At 40.0% G+C, this 24,024-nt stretch overlaps 1 protein-coding gene across 5 annotated transcripts in view; it reads right to left on the bottom strand.

Annotated features, from left to right (window-relative positions):
* Window positions 1-24,024, bottom strand: part of SLC4A10 (solute carrier family 4 member 10) — a 1,035,540-nt gene that overhangs the window by 285,486 nt on the left and 726,030 nt on the right. For 3 of the 5 annotated variants that reach the window (XM_086956614.1, XM_086956612.1, XM_086956616.1), the window contains exon 7: window positions 21,137-21,231. In XM_086956614.1, the coding sequence (XP_086812740.1) occupies window positions 21,137-21,231 (95 nt within the window). The remainder of the gene's footprint in view (window positions 1-21,136; window positions 21,232-24,024) is intronic. The other 2 variants (XM_086956617.1, XM_086956615.1) reach the window with 1 other exon arrangement.

Below are 24,024 nucleotides of genomic sequence, written 5' to 3'. Positions count from 1 at the left end.
AAATCATATGATACAATATACATTGTCATTTATAATGTAGATAACACCAGCAATTTAGACAAAACAGATCATATTATATTTTTGGCTCAGCACTTTAGCTTTTTGACTGACACTGGACCAACAAGGTCGACGCATTTCGAACCCCCTAGTCGCGGGGTTCTCCTAAGGACCAAACACGGTTTCTTAATACTCCTGTGTATGGAGGCACAATCAGTACTTTTCAGGAAGTACGTTCGCCTTCCTATTGATGGCGCGCTTTCTTTCTCGCAGGAGAACGCCCGGCGGTACAATTCATTTGTAGGCTCCGCTGTTTTCAAAAACGAAGGATTTTGTCCACTCACGTCATGTAAAAGACCGGGTCAACTACAATCACGCCAAAGACCGGGTATTCAAAGCCAACACCCAACAGAGTGAAGACTTGCTCACACCTGATTGTGCCTCCATACACAGGAGCATTAAGAAACCGTGTTTGGTCCTGAGGAGAACCCCGCGACTAGGGGGTTCGAAACGCGTCAACCTTGTTGGTCCAGTGTCAGTCAAAAAGCGAAAGTGCTGAGCCAAAAATATAATATGATCTGTTTTGTATAAATTACTGGTGTTATCTACATTATAAATGACAATGTATATTGTATCATATGATTTAATGAAATGTTTATATTAACACGGACCCATACCTCAGAGGTATTTGTTTTTGATTTAGGAATATAAGTGGTATGCTTGAGGTGTGAAAGTATCAGTGTGGATGTGTTATAGAGTGGTTTATGACCTGTTTTGTAAACATTTGTAAAAAGTTTGTATCTATCTGTATATTTTGTATATATTTGTGATATGCACAAGAAATTCTTCTAAAAAATAAGAAAACCTTTGAAAAATTATTTTGAATAAATTAGTAACAAATGTTACATTAGACTGCTATGCTTTATTCATAACAGATCTTTGGTTATTAGAAATTAAGTTAGTCCAGTACTGGCATTTGTATTGTTAGTTTAGTTTATATTTGACTTAGCCTTGCTGGTTAGGAGTCAAGACCCAGTTTTGTTCTCTTGCAAAATAACATAATATCATGGGTTGACCTACAGGTCTAAACAGGGGACCTGAGGAGATGTGTGAAAAGATAGGCAGGTCCAGCTAGGTGCAGAATATGGGGTGAGGAAACATTCACAATAAAGCAGAACTACTCTAAGAATTTACCCAAAACCCTGAAATCAATTACACACAATATTATCAGTATCTAAAATTGCTGTGCTTAAACACACATATTTGCTTTTTTTGAAGTGGCCATTTATAGTATAGCAAAACAAATTCCATAATATTTGTTCTCAAGTAGAACAATGATATCTGGGCATATATAAAATGCAGGTTTTTACATTTTCACCTTTTTAAGGAAAAAGGTGCAAATTTGAACGAAGCACAGATATTTACATATAGGTCTCAAACACTGATCTGTTTCCAAAATGTTATGGTGTATTTCATACAGAAGAATGAGGGACAACAATTCTATCAGACCCAATTTTAGAAAGACTTAATGATAAAGACGTTTAGTTTTTATGTAGTTTGTGTTACACAACCTTTAGATATTTTCATAAAGCTAGATCTTTTGGGATGGGGTAACATGTAACAAGGTGGAGAGATATTTGCTTAAGATAGTAAAATAATTCCTACATTTAAGACCAGTAAAGCATCACAAAAAATGCTACTAGTGTTTTGCTATCACACAGGTTAGCTGCATATGAGTAAGCTTAGCCTGAGAAGCCTTGAATATCCAGCACATAGAGATGTCTATTAGATTGCATTTTGCATTTTCAAGGGAGTTCCATAGCAATAAGATATTTTGTTTTGTACAAAATATTTCCAACTTTAGGATAACGTTCGAACACTTGCCATATAAGAATACCAGGGCGAATAAGGGATCAGCATTTCAAGTTCTATAAGCTCCATGTTTTTTCTAAAAAGCCCACATTCTCATCTGAGATAAACGTTATCCTTTATGTGCAGGCGTTTTATGTTGGGCTGGGATTCCAAACTGCTCAAGCTAGTCCATCTCAGCGAGCGAGCCAGGCAGCACCCATGAAGATATTGAAATATTTAGTGCAGAGATATGGTGTACCAGAAGAAATCAAAAGAGACCATGGCACACATTTCTCCGCAGATGAAGTGCAAAGCTGGGTAATATAAAAAAGGAGTAAAATGGACATAACATATTCCTTCTCACCCACAGGCAGAAGGAATTTAATGCAGGAGGAGGTTTATAGGGATGCGAGTGAGTGTTGGAAAGTTTCTTATGCTGCTAAACAACTACTCACTGGCACATGCCCATTCATCAAGTGACAGGACGGGATCAGAATGTACTTACACAATCAATATTGGAGTTTTTTTGCGGTGGTTCATACCCAGAAAAGGGGGTCTCTCCCAGTTCAATAAAACTAGCATTATGTCAGTAGGTGGGAAGAATAAAGTAGGAATTTGTGGTATAATCCCAAAGAGACTAAAAGCCAATATCAGTTTAACTGAAAACCTTCAACAGCACAGGTGAATGATAAAACACGGGGACCAGGGTGACTTATGTGTGGAAACATACACAGGAGTAAGGTCCATACTCTTGCTAAATCTAATATGACGGGATGCCAAATTAGGGTGTACAGTCAAAATATTGAGTTTTTTAATCGATTTACATTAATATCGATTCAAAAATATAGAATGGACACAATATCGACTGGACAGAATATAGACTACAAAAAAATCGCTGACAATAGCAATAATATCGATTCCAAAATATAGACTGGACAAAATATTGAACGGACAGAATATAGACAACAAAAATATCGAATTATAGGTAAGTAAGTTATTATCAATTTTTTAAAGTGTTTTTTATGTTACTATATGTGTGAAAAGCGTATATTTAATTTATAATTTATTTTGAATATTTAATTTTATGCTATTATTTTTGCGTAATATAAATCAGTAGCGGGTTGTGGGTTTATAGGGGAATAGGGTGGGAAGTTATTTAATTATAATTAATTAAATATGTTAATTTATTTATTGGTATTTATTTTGAATTAATTGTTAATTATTTATTAACTGGTAATTATTAAAATTTAATTGGTAATTCATTTTAATTAATTGAATAATTGATAATTCTGTTAATTTATTTTCTGTAGCGGGTTGTGGGTTTATAGGGGAATAGGGATTGGGTTGGAAGTAATTTAATTATAATTATTTAAATATGTTAATTGATTTATTGGTATAAATATTTAATTAATTGTTGATTAATTATTAATTGGTAAATAATTAAAATAAAATTGGTAATGCATTTTAATTATTTGGTTAATTGATAATTATGTTAATTATATTAATTTATTTTCTGTAGTGGGTTGTGAGTTTATAGGGGAATAGGGTGGGAAGTAATTTAAATAAAAATAAATAAATATGTTAATTTATTTATTTGTATTTATTTTGATTTAGTTTTTAAATAATTATTAATTGGTAATTAATTAAAATGTAATGAGTAATTAATTTTAATTAATTGATTAATTGGTAATTAATTACAATATAATTGGTAGATCATTGTTAACTAATTTATAATTGGTAAGTATTTAAAATATAAATGGTAATTTTAATTTTAATTAATTGATTAAATGTTAATTATGTTAATTATTTTAATTTCTTTTCAGTAGTGGGTTGTGGATTTATAGGGGAATAGGTTCGGAAGTAATTTAATTATTAATGATAACATTGTTTAATGTATGTATTGTTTTTTGTTGTATTGATTTATTATTATTTTGTAATTGGTAATTAATATATTGTTAATTGTCAAATACTTTGTATTAGTAGGTAATTTTTTTTAAAAAACAATTTATTTGTATTTTTAATTGATTAATTAATTTATTATAAAAAATATTAATTATTTAAAGAATTATTTATTGGTAATAATATTTAATTAATTTTCATTCATATATGAAGTATTAACTTTCCCTACTGTTGCACTCTCTGGAGTGGGAATAGTAATGTTTACCCCTACGTTATCCAACGCTTTCCCTACTGTTGCACTCTCTGGAGTGGGAATAGTAATTTTTACCTCTACGCTATCCAATGCTTTCCCTACTGTTGCACTCTCTGGAGTGGGAATAGTAATTTTTACCCCTACTCTATCCAACGCTTTCCCTACTGTTGCACTCTCTGAAGTGGAATTAGTAATTTTTACCTCTACGCTATCCAACGCTTTCCCTACTGTTGCACTCTCTGGAGTGGGAATAGTAATTTTTACCCCTATGCTATCTAACACTTTCCCTACTGTTGCACTCACTGGAGTGGGAATAGTAATTGTTAGCCCTACGCTATCCAATGCTTTCCCTACTGTTGCACTCTCTGGAGTGGGAATAGTAAATTTTACCACTACGCTATCAACGTTTTCCCTACTGTTGCACTCATTGGAGTGGGAATAGTAATTTTTACTCTCCCGCTATCCAACGCTTTCCCTACTGTTGCACTCATTGGAGTGGGAATAATAATTTTTACCCCTACGCTATCCAATGCTTTCCCTCCTGTTGCACTCACTGGAGTGGGAATAGTAATTTGTAATCTTCCGCTATCCAACGCTTTCTCTACTGTTGCACTCACTGGAGTGGTAGTAGTAAATTTAACCCTCTCGCTATCCTACGTTGAAAATATTGTATATGTTTTGTTAATAATATTATATATATATATATATATATATATATATATATATATATATATATATATATATATATATATTAACATTATTTAAAAAGAAATTCAGTTACAATAATTATTTATAAATTTTAAGTTTATTTAGGTATTTTAAGTATGTGTAAATTAATTATATTTATTAATATATTACTTTTAAATTACTTTTAAGACATTTAAAAATTTCGAAAATTTGACTTTCTATTTTTTTCACAACGATATTTTGGAGTCAATCTTTTGTTACTTACCTGTTCGAAGATAGGAAGTCGATATGCTGGCATTCTATATTTTTTCTACGATATTTTGGCAGGTCGATATTTTGTTTCTCGATATTCTGTCAGTGATCCCCAAATTAGATTGTGGGACACTGGTAGGTGAAGTACACCTAAGCCTGGTTCAGACCATTATTGCATTATGTACCCACAAAACTGGGATAGAAGGTGCATGATCTGCCCTTGGAGAGTGAGAAAGACCATCAGAAGGGGGAGGGGAGATTGTAGCACTAGAACAAGTGGAAAATAGCACAGTGTTTCCTCATCGTAAAACTAACCCTGTGTAGTTTTCTCTTTATAGACTTGCGCCTGCTGAGTTCAAGCATTATCGTCTGGTAATACTTTTCTATCGGTGCTACGTGAGTATGGACAGTAGCAGAATGGCACTTATTGCTAGGTGTGCAGCCATATTGCTATGAGTCAAGGGGAAGTGTAGAAATACCATGGCACAACACAAACAACACAAGGAGAAGAATTTATCGCTTGATTAAAGGAAATTTGTGGTCCAACACCAATAGTTTAGTCCACTTACTTTAATGCATTCACAACCAAAACAAATATTTTGTATTTGAGCAATAGGAGGAACCTTTGTAGGACAATCTAATTGTCACAATATCATAGGTTTATTATTCATTTTCAACAGTACTACAAATGGAACGGTCATCCTGGGCTGAAAAACAGAACGGGACAATGGAGGCATGTTTGACGCTGTCATCTCACTATTCAAAATCAGCTTCAGTAAATAATTGAAACAGGATGATTATTGCCTTGGGGAATATAATATTTGTGTGTCAATCAAGCACACAGATGGTTATCCCCAAAGTGGAGACAAACTTGTCCTTTGGGCAGTGTGATTTCTGGAGTTCGACAGGGGAAAACCCTGCCCAAAGGGAAAATACGTAATGTGCTGGGGAAGTTATACTGAAAGGAAACATATATCTCAAACTAGTAATACCTCTTATATATAGCCATAAAACAGTTATCTTTGCTTTTTGATGCGGCCTAAAATAGCATTCAGAAGCTATTAAGAAATAGATAGAAGAAAAATATAAATTCATATGGTAGCCTTACAAAATCATTTAGTCTATATTATATTGTAGCTGTAAAATGCAGATATAGTGTACCTGTCGGGGGAAAGTGTTATGTGTATATCAAACATAAATATGTGGGTATAGTGGATGATTTGGGCAAAATAGGAGAAGTCCAAACATTTCTTCGATTATATTTTAAATTGAGAATTTTAAACTAGATAAAGCAATGGGGATGGATGATATTCATAGGAGTTGTTTTCATTGTTTGGATATGTTTATCATTATGTGTAAAGACTATATGTATTATAATGCTGCCCATAAGTGTTGTATCAGCAAAAATAGCTGTACTAAGGGCAAATCCACCTCCACATCCTTTGTTGACAAGTGGAGTGAATTCATTAAATTTACAAACGCCCAAGTTTATACAGACAAAATCACAGCTGAATAAATAAACCCTATTGAATAGTTGGTTTGTGCAAGAAAGGGAGAATTGTGTACACGCTGGGGAAGTTCATGTGTGTAGCAAGAACATGTTGACATGTTACTTACACTATAACTGAAGTAACGTATTACCTGGGTAGGTGAAGGAGACTATGGACATGGCGAGCACATGTTGCTTACATGCTATGTTACATATTACTATGAAAGGTGATTGTGTAATACTGTGGATGTGACAGGGACTTTAAACGTTAAACATTAAACTTTAACCAATAAGACCCCGAAAAGACTATGTGGCAAATTGAATGTTAGAACATAAAATGGAATTGTTGGAGAAGGAGGGGAGAGCTTGTGACTTGATCAAAGGAATCATCCTGCTTGGATTTATGCCAGATATGAGATGATTATCTTTTTGCTGTTGTTGGTGTGTGATTGCCTCCTGTAAATCAAAGCTAAGTAAAACTACTTTTTTGAACAACTTATATTTTACAACTCAAGGGATGGGACAACATTGAATTGAATTGAATTGAATTTTATTCAATTTAACTCCATTACATTTAACAGCACAATTGACAGTATAATACAATTGATCACCTTGATGAAGACGATCAACAGCTTTAGGAAAGCATTCCATTACATACATAGGGAATGTGGAATGTGTGTTACTCCATGGCAATGTCACAGAATGACAAAGGTACAAAGCTATGAAGAATGTGTAGGCTTGATCCATTGAAACATAACTTTTTTAACAAGTTATTTGCACAAGCCCTACATTATTGGAATTTTGGTTTTTTAATGAGAACCAATTTAAAATGTCAGAATATAAAATAAATGTATTTCTCCTAACCTTAAGTCAGTCAAAGCAGTTGTTTCTTGGCAACTTGAGTTTCTTCTAGGCTGCTAAACGGAGTTTGATGTATGACCATGTATGACAATTTCATGTTAAATGTACACATCAGTTATGACCTGGTGCCAACAAGTTGAAATATTTTTGTTTGAATATTTCATTTTAGATTCAATATATCTTGGTTTGATTTTTTTCTTTAAGAACAAATGATTGCATTAGTAGAGAAATAACAACTGAGACTTGAAAGTGTCATCTTAATTTTTTTCACAAAACATTTCTAGTTTATCCTAAGTGGTGTATGCAAAAAGTTTACATCAAAAAATATAATATGGTATGAATAAGATCATGAAAGTAACCATATCATATCAATTGTGAGCCACAGACACTTCATCCATCCATTCTTCTATATATGACATTTGGAAGGTCGGCTCGTAAATTCAGCTGAGGCCTGGGCTCCAATATAACCTCTGCATCAGAAGCTCCTCTATAGGCTCTGTGAAATATGTAGTGGACGGTATAATATTTGTGCCTCACTGGGGATTTCAGTCTAACACACACTCCCTTAGTGATAGTTGTATTGTGTAAAACAATCAATAGTACTTCGCATGCAAGAAGTTTTCTCTTTGCAACTGCAAACAATTGATGGATTTCTCTCACCTGGGACCATCTTGCAAACTGGTGCGTGTAGGGAAGTCTAGTGAAGTTTGATTCACTCTAAATCAGGAGGCATTGCCATTATTGTGCCCTGGGGCCTTATTATCAACTGTGCAATACTTATAGCACTGGCGCACATGTTGAATCAGTGCTATTGTAAGAGGGTGTTCCCTCATTTGCATGGAGGCGTGGCCTCCTGCAAATGAGAGAATACTTTGCCTCTGTGCCCACAATGGATTATGGACTTGGGCGCAGATGCAAACATGCCTTTAGGAGGCACACTTTCAGTGCGCTTACTGAAGGCAGCCCTCGGGAGGGAAGACACAGGGTTCCATGGATGCCCCTCAAACATGCCTCTGCAGGCCGGTTCAGTCACTGTGAAAGACGGAGCAGCTTTTAAACAGCTGCTCCATGTTTCACCCAGAGTGTGCTCCAGCCCTGGGGGCAGTACATTATTTGTAATATTGTGCACTGACCCTGTGTGCGCCTAGTGCACCTTTTGAAATGTGCTCTTTGGCGCAAACAGGGAAAATTTACCGTATTCACAATACAGCCCCTGTTGTCCCCCTTGCACCTTACAAAACCTTTAAATGAAACAAGCAAACCTCAAGTATCGCAGGGTCCCCGCACAGCCAAAGTCCGATTGACACCCTTGGGATTTAACTGTAATCCCACATCTTTTAACTTGCAAATTCCCCAATCCTTCAGTATTCCCATAAGTAAATAAGGGAAGGATTCTCATACCCTTTTCCTTTTCTTCTCCCACACTGTCCTCAATGTTAAACGTAATGGATGTACCGCACCTATCCATTGCATCCGTTTGAATCCACGGCAGGGGCGTAACACAGGCCACCCCACCCCCCGCGGTGCGCGATGCCCCCAGCTGCAGGAGCCCCTCAGCACAGTGCACAGGCCTTAGAGCTCCGGATTGAATCCGGAGCGGGGGCGCCTTCCTGTACCTTGCAGGGGGGCCTCCTCAGCTTTCGTTACACCACTGATCCACGGAAGTCAAGTTTGACTGCTTTGTTTCCTTTCTGAAGGTGATACAATAAACCATCGTTCACTCCCTTCCTAACGGGCCCTGGGATTGGAGAAGATGGCTGACCATGTATTAATTACAAGTTTATTTTGCAGCATCAATTCCTGCAGTACTATTGTGCAATTTGTGTTCAGTCATTACTAAAGAAGGCAATAAGGGGGAATTAACAGCACTATAAACTTGTTTTGGATGTTTGTTTTTGCTTTTTTAGAATACTACAGTTCTGCATGAACCCAGAAATCCGTAGCTCTCTAAACTGGCTGTGTTTTTAAGATTAAAAGATGCAACGTTTTAATTAATTGGTACAACACATTTTTTTAACTTAATAAAAATGCAGCATTTTGAAAGCTGTCAACAATTAAATCATGAAGGAAAGTTTTCGACATGTTGGTCCTGCCAGATAAACATTTGCTCAGTATCTCCGGGAAGCTGTGAGTCAGTCAGCTGGAAGCACAGTCGTGCAATTAGTAAGGAGATATATTATTTGCCATACAGACAAATAAAAAAAGGATATAGGTAACTGCGTCACAATACTTCAATGTTCCTTTTAAGGGCATCCAGAAAATGAGAATGGACAAGTGATATGAGCGAACATGAAAACCGAAACGATCTACTAAAACACAGGATGAAAAGCATCAGATTATCAATGAATTGTGAAATTATGCAGGCTCATGTCTTATAACTCTGCCAACTTTATTTAAAAACAGTGGTATATTTGTAGTTTTTAAAAAGTAAAGATCAGCTCAGTACAATACTGCACTAGACAACCACCAACCACATCCATTGGTTATACCTGCGACTCTTACCTAATTTCCATGGCCTCCCGCTCACTTAACCAAACCTACCCAAAGACTGCTTATGCCTACCCAAAGGCTGTGCCACCTGAATGCAGTTTGCCCTCTCACACACCATAGTCTGTCCGTTACCTTGTTATGCCCTAGCACTCCCACCATCCACAAATACTCTGCCACCAAGCACTGAGCACCGGATCCTGGACTCCACAGCAACAACTGCTGCAGCACCACTCCATGTTCAGCATTGGTACTATTTTCCTGCAACACTGTATTACCAGCGCACATGACCACCATCATGCCCATCAATACGGCTTAGGAACACAACTCATGCTGAGTGCTCGATCAGTCTGCAAGCACACCACCGAGATCTGCAACACCATCAATTCCCTCACTTTCCCCACTACGATGTCATCTTCCTCACTAAAACTTGCATCAACCCCACAGCGGCCCCGAGATTCCTGCTGACCTACATCAGCCAGCTACAAGATAATACGCCAAAAATCGCAGGTGAAATCGCCATCATCCATAAGAAACCATTCTCTGCACCACTACTGCAGACTACACCAGTCCAATCATGGAGCACCTCCACTTCCAGCTCCAGATAGACAGCAAGATCACAATCAGAAGCACCCTCACCTACAGACCTCCAGGTCCAAACCTGTTTCTGTGACGCCATCCCTGAATTCATCCCCCTACTTGCCCTCGACTCTAAACACTACATCTTCCTCAGCGACCTGAATTTACACTTTGACGACCTCAGCGACATCAACACCACCAACCTCCTCGAAAGCAAGAACAACATCGGCCTTACCCAACTAGTCAATGACTCTACACACCACGCGGAACACACACTCGACCCAAACTTCATGACTAGTGACAGAGTCAAATACCGCCATGTCACCTAGCTCACTGGACAGATCACGCCATCATCCATTTATTTTCAACATTACAGGATCCCCCTGCACCACCTCCAAGCCTCCCAGCACCCCACACCAAAGCTGGAACAAAATATCTGAAAATCAGTAGACTGAAGACCACAGCACCTCCCACCCTAACACTGCACCCTACCTTGAACAGGCTATCAAGAATTTCTCTGCCTGGATCGCTGACTGTACCAACTGAGCTGCCCCAATTAAGCACACCAAACTCAGGAGACCCTCTAAACAAGCCATTTTTTTACACCGCAAAACAGAGAATAGTGAAACGCTACTTCAAACAACTATAAAGAAATTAATACATCAGCAAGGAGCCCATAGGCCCGTGCGAACTTCAAGTCGTCCAACAACCAGTACCTCCTACTTGTGAAAATAACAAAAAGGAACACCCTAGGTGACCACACCAAAAACAGCCCCAACTACAGCAAGGAACTCTTTAACATCATGAGAGAGTTCTCCAACCCCTCAGTTACCAAAAGCACAATAACCCCTTTTTAGGAACTCTGCGACTCCCAGGCGAACGTCTCTAATGACAAGCTCTCCAACATCTACAAAAACGTTAAACTCCAACCCACTGCTGCTGACACCCCAAGCCTCCTAGCTGCCACGGATGCCACCCGATCTTCTGCTCAGTGACTGGGTCCAGTTCACCACACAGAACACCACAGCCATCATTAACTCTGTCCATCACTATTTTAAACTCATCCATAACCAACCCATCCTTCCCTTAATTACGGAAACACACAAACCCCCTCTGTCAAGAAACCTTCTGCCGACCCCAACGAACTGAAGAACTACTGCTCTATGTATGTCCTTTGCTTTCCTCCGAAGGTACTCAAAAAGACCATCAACCGTGAACTCACGCAACACCTGAAGATGAACAACCCTCTGGACTCCTCCCATTTCAGATTCCACACAAACGACAGCACGGAGACTGGCCTGATTGCTGCCACTGATGACATCAGAACCCTCATTGATTGGGGAGAATCAGTGGCCCTGATACTCCTAGAACTCTCAGCAGCATTCAACCCCCACCTTATCAAGAGGCTGACTCACATCAGAATCTAAGGAAACATCCTCAAATGGATTGTCTCCTTCCTCCCAGGAGAAACCTATTATAACCCACCTACCTCCTTTCTTCTCAGAACACAAGGACATAATTTGCGGCATTCCTCAACAAGGTACGTCCCTCAGCCCCACACTGTTCAACCTTTACATGACCCCTTTGGTCAACATCGTCAGATCCCATTGAACATCATATCCTACGTAGACGACACACAGCTCATCCTCTCGCTATCTAATGACCCTGCCACCATGAAGGTAATTTCCACAGATACATGAAGGTTTCTGCTGACTGGATGAAAAACAACTGCCTAAAACTCAATACAGGCAAGATGGAAGGGCTGATCTTCAGGAAAATAACTCCCCATGGAACGACTTCTGGTGGCCTACAGAACTTGGATCAGCACCCAACTCGGCATAATACACTCGCAACCATCCGGGACTGCAAACTCACCATGAAATCCGGGATCAATCCAGTCTCCTCAGCCTGCTTCCTAACACTCCGCATGCTCCATAAGATCTTCAAATGGCTCCCTGGCAACCCCAGACAAACCATCACTCAGGCTGGTCATTAGCCGACTGGACTAGGCAATGCACTTTACGTAGGAATCGCCACACACTTCCTGAAGAGACTGTAGACCATACAGAACTCAGCGGCCAGAGTCCTCCTCGACCTCCCTAAATGGACCCACATCATCCCCCACCTCGGGAAGCGCCACTGGCTCCCCTTTAAGAAGTGATGCAAATTCAAAATGATGACCACACCTACAAAGTCTTTCACAATCAAGGACATACACCAACCACTGCTTGAAGTTCCACCAACTCTCGAGACACCTGCACTCTGCCCCCCTCTCCCCTTCACACCCTCATCCTCACCAGAGCAACAGAGGAGAGTGATACTTCTCCCAAATCAGGGCGAAATCCTTGACCGACCTCCACCTTCACCTGCAGACCCCCTCCTCTCTTCTGTAATTAAGAAAAGGACTGTCTGGTCAACTGATCTGTGGAGCTACGCTCTCAGTGCCTCGTTAACCTCGCTGGCGATTTAGGCACATTCTACAAATCTGGTTTAATTGATTGATCGATTGAGCTACTCACCCATACCCTTGAACCCTTTAGGAACCCCAATCCTCTGCACCCTCCCTGCTCCCGTCCTAAAGAAATATCACTTCACATGTTGTTACACAGGGAGCCATTACTTTGTGGTAATTACACAGGGAATATCTTTACATCAAAGTAAGTTACATAAGGAGTGCATTTACTTTGCAGGTATGTTTGTAAGTATTATGTATGTAATATTTTCATGTCCCACTCCCACAGCTATGTATACATAAATACATATATACTACAATGGAAAAAATGAATTATTTGAATGTAAGGCATTACATGTTTAAAATAAGATAATAGCACTACTTAAAATGCAATTTGAGTTAACTTAAATTGCATCAATTTAATTCAATTTAATTGAATTTTCATTCTTAATTTTTTAATATTTTATTTAATATAAATTAATTTTACATAACCCATCCTTGAACCCCAAAAAACACTTACTATTGCAATAGATTAGTGATCCTTGAACCCTAAACATTCCTTTTTTTTTATTTTTTTTATTTTACTTCATTTTATTTATAAAGTTTTATATAGCCCGAACTTGACCCAAGAGGATATCAGAGCGCTTTACATTTAGGATTGTTGCGTTAAAAGTGACATCAGTTACAAGAGCATACTAAGGTACAGTACACATAAACAATGTTGCAAGAATTCGTAGGAGGGAGGGGAGGAAGGAGTAATAGCGGGAAGACAAGGAGGAACTGTGGCCAATGTTCGGCTGGGTAGGTGACGGTCAAGGGGAAACCAGAGTCAATCTCCTCATTAGCTGTCTAGCAGCTCCACCCGGCATCAGCCCTGTTGCTCACGTCTCAGCGTTCCGAAAAAACAATTTTGAGTTTATTTGATTTGAGAAGTTTATATAGTGCTGGCTAGACCCGGAGGTATCAGAGCGCTTAACCAGAGGATCGTTGCATTACAAGGTACACCTAAAAAGGTTTATATAGCGCTGGCTAGACCCGGGGGTATCAGAGAGCTATAACAGAGGAGCATTGCATCACAAGTTACACCAGTTACAATAGCGTAGTACGCTATAGTAAACAAACAGCAAGGTTGAGAGAATTTGTAGGAAAGGAGGGGAGCAAGTAGCCATAGCAGGGAGATGAGGAAAACTGTGTCCAATGTCCGGTTGGGTGGGTGACGGTTGAGGGGGAAACAAGGGCCAATCTCCTCATTAGCTGTCTAGCAACTCCACCGGCATCAGCCATGTTGCTCAATTCTCAAAGTTTGGGAAAAACCTTTTTGAATAGATGCATAGGCTACAGTAACAGAGTCAAGCAGTGGAAGAGCATGGCCCCACTAGAGGATAGAGGTAAAAGAAGGAGGTGGGGGGGGAGTAAAAACAAACCAAAGAAGGAGCTGGGGCTGCCATTTGGGCCTATGGGGGATGTGTTCAAGGTCTGGTCGGAGTCCGGTGGTAGGGAAAACTGTGGGAGCCATCTTGTGGTCAGGCAAGGGATTCTGACCTTGGAGTTAGAAACAACTGGTACCCATGTTTAACTTTCGCTCGAGGGGGGGTATTTGTTGTGCAATGTATGCTGAGCAGGTCTTATTTCTACATCCTACTAAAGTGTCCTGCCCCACAAGGGGGTGCAGCTTGCTTCTGCTCTCACAGTTTGTGCTTGTCCCACCACGTTTTCCTTTCACGGCAACAAAATCCCGCTTAGGAGCTGCTGAACTCTACAGTTTCCCCGCGCAGTTGGTCAAAGTTAGCCACAAGTTTTTTTTTTAATTGTCTTTTATATGTTTTCCTTTTTTTAACCAGGAGAGTCTACCTGCTCTGGATGTGGCACCCTGGTATCCTGTTCTGCGCCCGCTATTCAGTTTCTAGGGGGCCAGAGGGATTCAAACACCCACACCCATCCTTTTCCTCTGCTCAGGGTATTCCTCTGTACTTTAGGTGCGCCCCAGGCTCGGGTGTCGCCACTCCTCCCCCCGGGCCTCGAGCGGGGTCACAACTGCATCTGGACGAGTAGCGCCGGGATTAGGGTTGTGAAGAGCTTCTGGCCACCATGTTAAAGTCAGGGAAGTTCCCAGTATGCCACTGATACTCAGTAGCAATCCGATCTCTCAAAGTGCAGGGGCGCCCCCGCCAACATTGGAGTCACTGTGGGCCGATTTGAAGCCCCCCGCTCACCGATCATCAGGAGGGTGGCATCCCTCATGGTGGGCCACCGCCGCAGTGCTCCACAGTCCAGTCACCAGGCAGGTCTCAGGCTGACGCAATGTGCTGCGTTCCGGTCACCAGTGCTGTGCGCTTGTAAGGGAGGGGGTGGGTTTCCCTGATCTATTAAGACCAAGCGGAGTTGTCATCAGTTGTTTAATGACCCCTCACCTCTTTTTGAATGACGGCCGCCATTTTGTGGTACTCCTCCACTGCGGTTCTGGATCTCGGCTCCTCCATGTGCGGCAAGACGCGGTCGACCTGTCGTTCCCGTCGGGGTCTAGACACGGGAGTACGCTCCCCTGTTCTCATGCGGCTGCAGTGAAAGAGCCTCCCCGGTCAGCAGTCTCTCCTCTTACTGCAAGTGGTGGCCGTCATCTTGCGCTGGTCCTCCGCTGTGCTCCCGGACCTCGGCACAGACCTCCTTACTTCCCCATACAGTAACAGGCACATGCATAAACCATTTTTGCAAGCGCAATCGGTGCGATTCGCAAAAATCGGCCATCTGCGCCTGCAAAAAGGGCCTCTAGCATTTTAAGAAATTGCAAATTATTGAGATTTCTTAAATTGCGATTGCATTAAAGGAATCGCAAATTGCGATTCCTTAAATGCAATGCATGATTGAATCACAAGTTGTGATTTTGCTAATGGGGGTACAAATTACCATCAATTTGCACTTAATTTGCAAAAACTTTGAAAAATGCACTAAAGTGCATTTTTCAAAGTTGTAGATTACACACACACATGCCCTTGGGGCATGTGTGTGCGCAACATGCGTGCACAGATCATTTTAAGGGGTGCAACGGGGTGTTCGTTTGACACCCTTGCACCCATGAAATTGCATGCGCAAATTGCAAGTACCTATTGGTACTCGCAAATTGAGCATGCAATCTCCCATTCATTCCTATGGGCCTGTAGGCCCATAGGAATGAATGGGAAGGCATTCCTTAATTGCGACTGGCAATTTGCGAGTCGCAATTAAGGTATGTTTGGGAATCGCTAATTTTATTGCGATTTCTACATGCAAAAGCTTTTGCAATTCCTTAATTGCGATTCCTTAAAAATCGCAATTAAGGAATCGCAAAAGCCTACATTGATGTATGTACCTGTACATCCCTTAACCCTAGAAGCCTCTTACCTCTTCTACACATACTACCCATCTCTAAACACTAAAACTCTTTACTATCCCTATACATTATTCATCCCTGAATCCTCAAAACTCCTTTCTACTACTACACACTCCCTTCGCTGAAACCAAAAAATAAATTTCTATCCCTAAACACTATGAATCTCTGAACCTTAAAATATTTCTACTACCACTAAACTAGGGCTGGGCATAACTTGCACAATTCTGTGTAGTGTAATTGTGCATAAATATTCAGGAATTCCACAAGATTCTGCAGAATAACGAGCAAAGAGTAATTTTGCATTACACACTATTTCCTAGCATAAAAATACCCCCTCCTGTACAGAATGGATGCGAGGATGCACTTTGTGTAAGGAAATTGGACTAAATGCAATGGAACACAAATAGTGAGTCCAAGCAGCCGCTTCCACACGTTAAATGTGCTTGTGGTGTGGAATTATTTCCCCAAATTACGCCAGACATTTAGCGCTATTTTCCCACCGCAAAATGCACTTGTGTGTCCAAAACGGACGCCAGGATGCATTTTGTGCTAAGACACAGTGCTAAATGCAGAAGGACATAAATAGTGTTCGCGAGCGGTTGCTTGCTAAGTGTTTTACCCCCTTCAGATTTTTCCCCACTCATTAAATTATGCGTGGATGAGGAATTGGGAAATTATCGGAAAATTCCACTTCAAACAGTAACTCGGAATTTCCAAAATTACTCTGATTACTCCAATGTAATTTAAGTTCCTCAGAATCTGCACAGGCCTATTCTAAACACTGCACAGCCCTTAACCCTAACAAACTCCTTACTACCCTAAAGATTACCAATCCCTGAACTCTAAAAATACCTAGTACCCTTCTACACTACCAATTCCTGAATCCTAAAAACCCTTAGTAACCCTTAAAAATGTATAAAACTTAACACCATTTATCCATTTATTGAACTATATATTAAAAAGACACACATAAATATTAAATCATTCTTTTTTAATTAAGTTTAGTTTATAAATTTCATTTAAATGTGATGTTTTTAAATTAGGTAAAGGATGCGATGTTTTGAAAAGGTAACATATCTCCCAAATAGCTGTTTATGTTCCAGACAAGCATGGACCAATTATTCTTCCATACCCTGCATCATGATGGCATCCTGGTTGTACTGTATCCTGTATCCAGGAGCAGGATGTACCACTGAGGGCATCCAAGAACAGGATATTGTACTGGGCGTCTTGGGCATGCTTATCTGCAATTAAATGCGAACGCTCTATCACATAATGATAGAATGTTCCAAGGTTGGTCAACTGGACACACCTTTTTTTAAATCAACCTGCCTAATTTACCATTATCTAATGCCATTCAGTTGGAAGGTGTACAGACACATCCTTGAATCCCATACATGTTGGTCCGCAATGGATTCCATATGGGTGTGAAACCATATGTATGTCTAAATAATGTTTTTGTGAAGATGCAGCATGTGGGTTGGTTACATAAAGCACACAGCAGACTGAAATGTGCATAGTACAAAATGACTTTTAGAAATATTTAGGGAGTGGTCATATAAGATCTGATAACCCTTCACTTCTGAAAAAATGCAATTTTGAAAATGCAAGAGAAGAACATGTTTCTACTTTTTACCTAACCAGATGCTAATTTGCTGTTTTGATGTTGCTAATTCCCTCCTTTTGTCTTGCGATGTCCCATCGTCTGAAAATCGCCTTGTGTCATTAAATAAACTTGCACCCGAAACCAAAGAAAATATGGGAAAACATTTGCGAATTATGGATAGGCGTATAAGTGTGACTTGAAATTGGAACGAGATACTCAAATTCCTTGAACCTACAATACAGGAATTTCTGCCAGAGGAGGAGTGCCGATAAATTGTCCGCCCTAAAAACACTAATGAACCTTCACATTTACAACACAATCAAGTCAACGTTCAATTACTGTTATTTATGTTCTCAATGACAATCATGAAACCAGCATAACAAAATAATACAAACCGCACATTATTATGATATAATAAAAATTAACACAAACTTTACAGATTTAGAAGAATTACAACCAAACATAGTAATGAATACATAAACAAATAAATACATCACTGAATAAACTGGTAAAAAACAGAAATAAAACGGACTAATCTTTAATAATACCTTATTTTTTATGGTTAGTCATTAACTTTTACAATATTATAACAACAGTTACAAATAAGCAGAAACAAATTCCAACAAGGACAGAAATTAAATGTAAATGTAAACATGTTTAATTCTGGGTGAAAACAGTAGCACAAGTTTCCTGTGCAGTGCAAGTACGTTAGGGCAATTAATTGGTAATTCCATTTCATCAAGGGCGTTTAGCCAGTATTAGGGAGTAGCAACTGGTCACCACCCCCCTTTTTGTAAATCATTCCTGGGTTACAGCAGCAAGAATAAAATAGAAAAATTCTTAAAACGTCGGCTTTTGTTATTTACAGTTAAAAAAAAAATCTAAAACTGAGCTTGAGGACGCAGGAGAAAGATAAAGATGTAAGTGAAATATAATGGCAGCCTAGTAATTTGCAAGTAAACAGTAAGGAGGTCCTACATTATAACAGCATGTTATTTCAGTAAAGTGCAAAATACTATAGTGTACCCTAGTTTATCACAATATTCAGTTATAAATAAAAACAACAGGGAGATCCTGAATTATAGCAGCATATGAGCTTGCTAACGTGCTGATACTATAAATGGGCTAGTTTTTACAGCTAGTCTACTGTAAAAACAACAGACTAAGTTAAGATCCGCAAAAGGTATCAATAAAGTACAAGTGCTATGGTGCAGCCTTGTCTATCACGTCTTTCAATTGTAGGTGAAAGCAGCAGAGTGATCTTTAGTTGTAGCAGCAAAATTCTATAAAACGGGAAAGAACCATTACAACACATGCTTTTTAACGCATGCTTTTACCATGCATGACATTACAACAAAATGGCTTGCTGTATGGGGTATAAGGTGTTGGATTTAACTCCAACACCTCCCCTGCTGTTGCACAGACTGGAGTTTGAATAGTAAAATATACTTTTCCAAACTCCAGCGCACCCCTGACAGCAAGAACTTATTGGCTGCAATGGTGACAAACCTGGTCAACAAGATATTCAGAACTGTGTAGTCGGGGTTCAAAGAGGCGATGATAGCCTGCCGGCGACTACGAACACCCAGTATGTTCCATTCTCTCTGTAAATTAGCTCTGCGTTTTTAAGCAATGCTGGGCAGAACGTACTAATCACCTAACAACATCCCAAAATCTGACAGTTTTTTATAAGGAGCTGACGTGTTAGGGCTATATATTCTGACACATAAAAATAAAGTCAGTTCAAAACAGTGCTTAATTTGAGCAGGTGCTTTCAGGTGCTCAGCACCTGCACTTCTTTCACAGTTTCTGAACCTGCAGGTTGTGGTCTCAATAATAATTGTTGAATTCAAAATAAAAATATTAACATACATTGCATGGTGACTGGCTGGTAAATGTTCATGGGCAGGACGGCATATACCTGTCCAGGCAGGCATGATCGTGTATCACCACGTTAGTGATGATGTCATCATGCTGATCACAAATCCAAGAAGTCATCAACAAACTAAGGCTTGCATTGTATTCCCATAGTCTGCTGCACCCTGCCACTGCCTGAGCCTAAACCTCCCATTGGATAATTGTAGCTGGGGGCTGGCTCATAACGGAGTTGAGGCAAGGAAGCTGCAAGAGCGCACTTGGAACTTGGGAGTGAGGGCTCTTGAGGAACAATACATGAAAGTAAGTGTGGACTTTCCACTTGTTGCGTAGCCAAAGTGTCAAATCCGGCAGCCCTGCATTGCTGATATTCTCAATGTGCTCAATGCGGCTGTGGCCGAACACAACTGTGTGCCATGGCGTCACCAGTAGTATCTGTGCGTTGCACCCCAGCATGGTAATTGCTGAGCGTGAGTGAGTCCAGTAGGCACCACAGCCATACTTACTGGCATTGAAAGTATTACTGCTGGGGACAATGCCTGTGCTGTAGCAGGCAGGATCACAGAAAGCTGAGCAGTGGATGCCGTTGTCATCCCTGGACCTACTAATTACAGGCAGCACTAGCAGAACATGACCTGCTGTGCTCAAGCAGCCGCCTGTTACGCAATAAACCCAGTCATACCACACTGACTAATATGTGCAAAAAAGCATTTTAATTTGGTGTACATTTTGTTTTTGCACTCAGTGTAGGTAAGAAAGTAAAATATGTCATCTTCCGCTTCTTTAGGAATGACAACAGGAAAAAGCAGAGTTCAAATAGCAGGGGCATGTACAGGCTGACGACAGTGGTCACAGGCAGTAGCAGTGTTAGAGATGAGAGACAGCAAGAGTAAAGAGGAGAAGAAACAACAAGAGAGGAGAGAGATAAAACGGAGCCAAGTAGAAGGAAAGGAGGAGAGCAAATCAGATACAAAGAGAAAGCAGCCATGATGTGAAGAAGAGAGCATTAAGAAGAGAAAAGACAGAATGAAAGCATGTGGAGGACAGGACAGAGGAAAACAAGCAGACAAATAATAACATGGAGACACAGCTAATCACTGCTAGAGAGTGATAGTAAAGAGCCAAGATCAGGGGGAGAGAGAGCAGAGCATGAATACAAGTGAAGAGAAAAAAGGGTAGGGCTAAAATGAATAGAGGGCAAATCAGAAATACAGGATGTGACAAAGGTGATAGGAAATAATTGGAGAGATGAGAGGATAGACTCTTAGAGCAAAGACTTAGGGGACAGACAACAGATCAAGGTTAGAAGATAGAGACTGAGGCAGTGAGAGTGTTGAAAGTGGGGCTCACCAGAGGAAGACGTGATCGGTGGCCTTCTTGGCAACATTTTCAGCACCTGCACTTCTTTTTTTACAAATTAACAAATTTTTGCAAATTTTACAAATTAAGCACTGGTTCAAAAGTTCCACTGCAGGTCTTACCTTGCCTATGTCCAATGTACTGTTTTCCCTGCTAACATCCGTTTTCGTTTCAATGAAGGCTGGGGCGGACTGTGGTGACACAATTTGACCACCTGCTAAACAAAAATATTGCTACTTTAGAGACAACGTACATTTGTGGCATAAGAATTCGGCTAGAAGATTAATGAGTCAATGAAGACTATCTTCACTTTGGCAATACATGTACATAATAAAAATGGCAGAGCTAAGGCATCTTTAATTTAGTGAGAATTTGTATGTGATAAGTGGAAAAATATATAAGATATCCGAGAATCCCACTGTCTTCCTGCATTGTGCTTGTATGAAAGCTATTCACCTGATTAGGCAAACTCGTAGGTCTAAGGATCACAAGCGCTTTCAGAGTTGTCCCTTAGCAAAATACAATAATAGAGGCACTAACTTTGGACACCGATTAGAAAAAAACTGATGGTAGTGGGGGGGCCTTTAAACCCCGCGGGATGGCTTAAGAGTTGGCTGTTTTCAGTCATGTTGTCTCTTTTATCATTAGATTTAGTAAAATATCTAGGGTTCTTATTTGTCATTCAGTTTGCCTTGGAAAGCAGGTGCACTAGAGTCGGTGAGATTCTTTCTGCTACAACAACCCCAAAAAATCCAAAACAGCACTGTAGCCAGCAGTGGTTGCTGCCACTAAAGAGTAGTGGAGCAGTGCGGGGGATAATTAAACAAAAGCACTTACCTGCCACTCCCGCTCCAGCCTCTGCTGCAGGATGCTGCATTGGTGCTCCTTCACAACTTCTTGGTTTGTGCACAGGCTCCCCACCCAAATAAGACGCTGCTCTCATGCTTTGCCAAGCATGAGAGAAGCACCGGGATTGGCCTGAGAGGGCTGGTCTGGCGCTCGCTGAGGCACAGTGTCCACCCGGCTGTTCAACACAGCTGAGTTGGAGATCCTCCTCCCTTTTGCTCTCAATTGAGGCTGACCCTGCCCCACCCTAACAACATCAAACTTGACAGACTGGCTCACAGTGGAAAAAAAAACTATAATAAAATTGTTTTATCATCATTTATTTTTCATATGCTGGCTTTAACCAGTGGGCTGGAAGGCGACGCACACTGTAAGTCCTGATCGCAAAGCCAATAAAACCTGCGTGATCTGCAGGAAGGTAACCAATGCCCATAGTAGCAGTGGCATGGTTCAAGACATGGAGCACAGTATTTGTGTGAGACTGTATCTCTCAAGGACCTAATTGTCAATCATAATAAATTTTGCTAAAACTCCAAAAAAGAAAATGCTTTGATGTATCTCAAACTTGAAAAGCACATGCAGTTAATTATTTTACCTCCTATACCTTACATTATTTTAAATCTTAACAATTGGGTATCCTAGCCGATAGCTGTTGATCAGATCCTACCTATAAAGGAATGCTACAGTACGATAGATGTAGGAGTCTGTATGCTTTGCCATGTGCCTTGCCATGTACCCTCATCTTCCACTGACTCCCATTTGCCCGAAGGATCCCATCAAAACACTATTTTTCGCAAAGGACCACGATTAAAAACCCATGTATTCATGCAGGAAAAATGGAAAACTGTTTCCCAATGAGACATCTGCATAAAAGTTCCAAACATGTCTCCTGCATACCTCATTAGTGCCTGCAAGAAGAGGACAGGTGGGAAGGCATTTATGGTTCTGGCCCGTTCATTCTGGAACTCACTTCATAAGAAAAATATTAAAAACTCTTTGTTTTTTGCCGATAACATGTTTACTGCTTCTGACTCATCTCTAACATTAGGATTATTTAGTGAGCATTCTGCTTTTTATAAATGAATTAAATCAACAGTAGTTCACAAGAGCGATCGACTAAGGATAGATTTGAACAAAATTATGAGTTAATTAACAGTTATGAAAGTGTGTGGAACTAAATTATATGCCCGAGTGACAGGAAAACAATTATTCTTCAGGAAAGAAAGGTGTCAGACTGGTACTTTTACACTGTACCAGATATCAGTTGATCCTGTTTACTCGGTTGGTTGATAACCTTTCATCCCATAGAACATTAGGAGGCATAATCAAAGCCGACAGAAGAGTTTTAAGCAAGAGTACCGAAAAAAACTATTCTGAGGCCTATACGTTGGGTTGATCTGGAGTGTCACAGACCACTTTATTTATCTCGTTGTGCACTTATGTTCTGAAGGAAAGTGAGCTGCCAGTTCCTAACCATAAATGCAACAATGTCATCTCTGGCTGCATGAGAAATGTCTTGAAAATGAATTCACTTGCAGACAGAAGGGCACAATTAATAAGTAGCACAGGCAGCAAATCACCTTTCTGCGCTGCATGATAGGAAAAGAGCAGGCATGTGCCTACTTTAACATCAAACTTTCCTGTCTTTTTCTTGCGCTCGAGCCCAATGTGCGTCCTAGCGCCAACTCATTCACCCTTGCATAGTGGTGCAAGGGTGCCTGCGTTGTAAGTGATATGGTTTTTGTACAGGAAGGAACACCTTCCTGCACAAAAACGTTCTTCTGAGACATTTTCCTTTTTGAATGTGTGCTGCAGAATGCAGGACACATAGAAAGAGGAACAAATTAGGAGAAATACAAATATTTCTCCTCCTTGCACCTCACCTGGGGAGACGTAGCATTTTTTTTTTTTTTTTTGGTAAACCTTTATTGGTGCATTAATCAGTTACATTCAGAGTCTACCAACCTTCACGGTTCAACATAGGTATAGAGGTGGTCAAAGCAAACAATATAAAACAGGAGCAATGCAAAAGTACACCTCACAAAGTCTATGTTGTAACTCAGGGGAGCTTAGTACCAACATGGCCACAGGATTAGAGAAGGTTTTTTTTAAATTAAGGAAGAGCAGGATCTGATGCCGCACAATTAGACATTACCAAAGCCAG

This window comes from Lissotriton vulgaris, chromosome 2_1 (assembly GCF_964263255.1).
Source record: "Lissotriton vulgaris chromosome 2_1, aLisVul1.2, whole genome shotgun sequence".
NCBI classification, from domain to species: Eukaryota; Metazoa; Chordata; class Amphibia; order Caudata; family Salamandridae; genus Lissotriton; species Lissotriton vulgaris.
The sequence above is the reverse complement of the archived record's forward strand: the minus strand, read 5'-3'. Positions and strand labels throughout refer to the sequence as shown.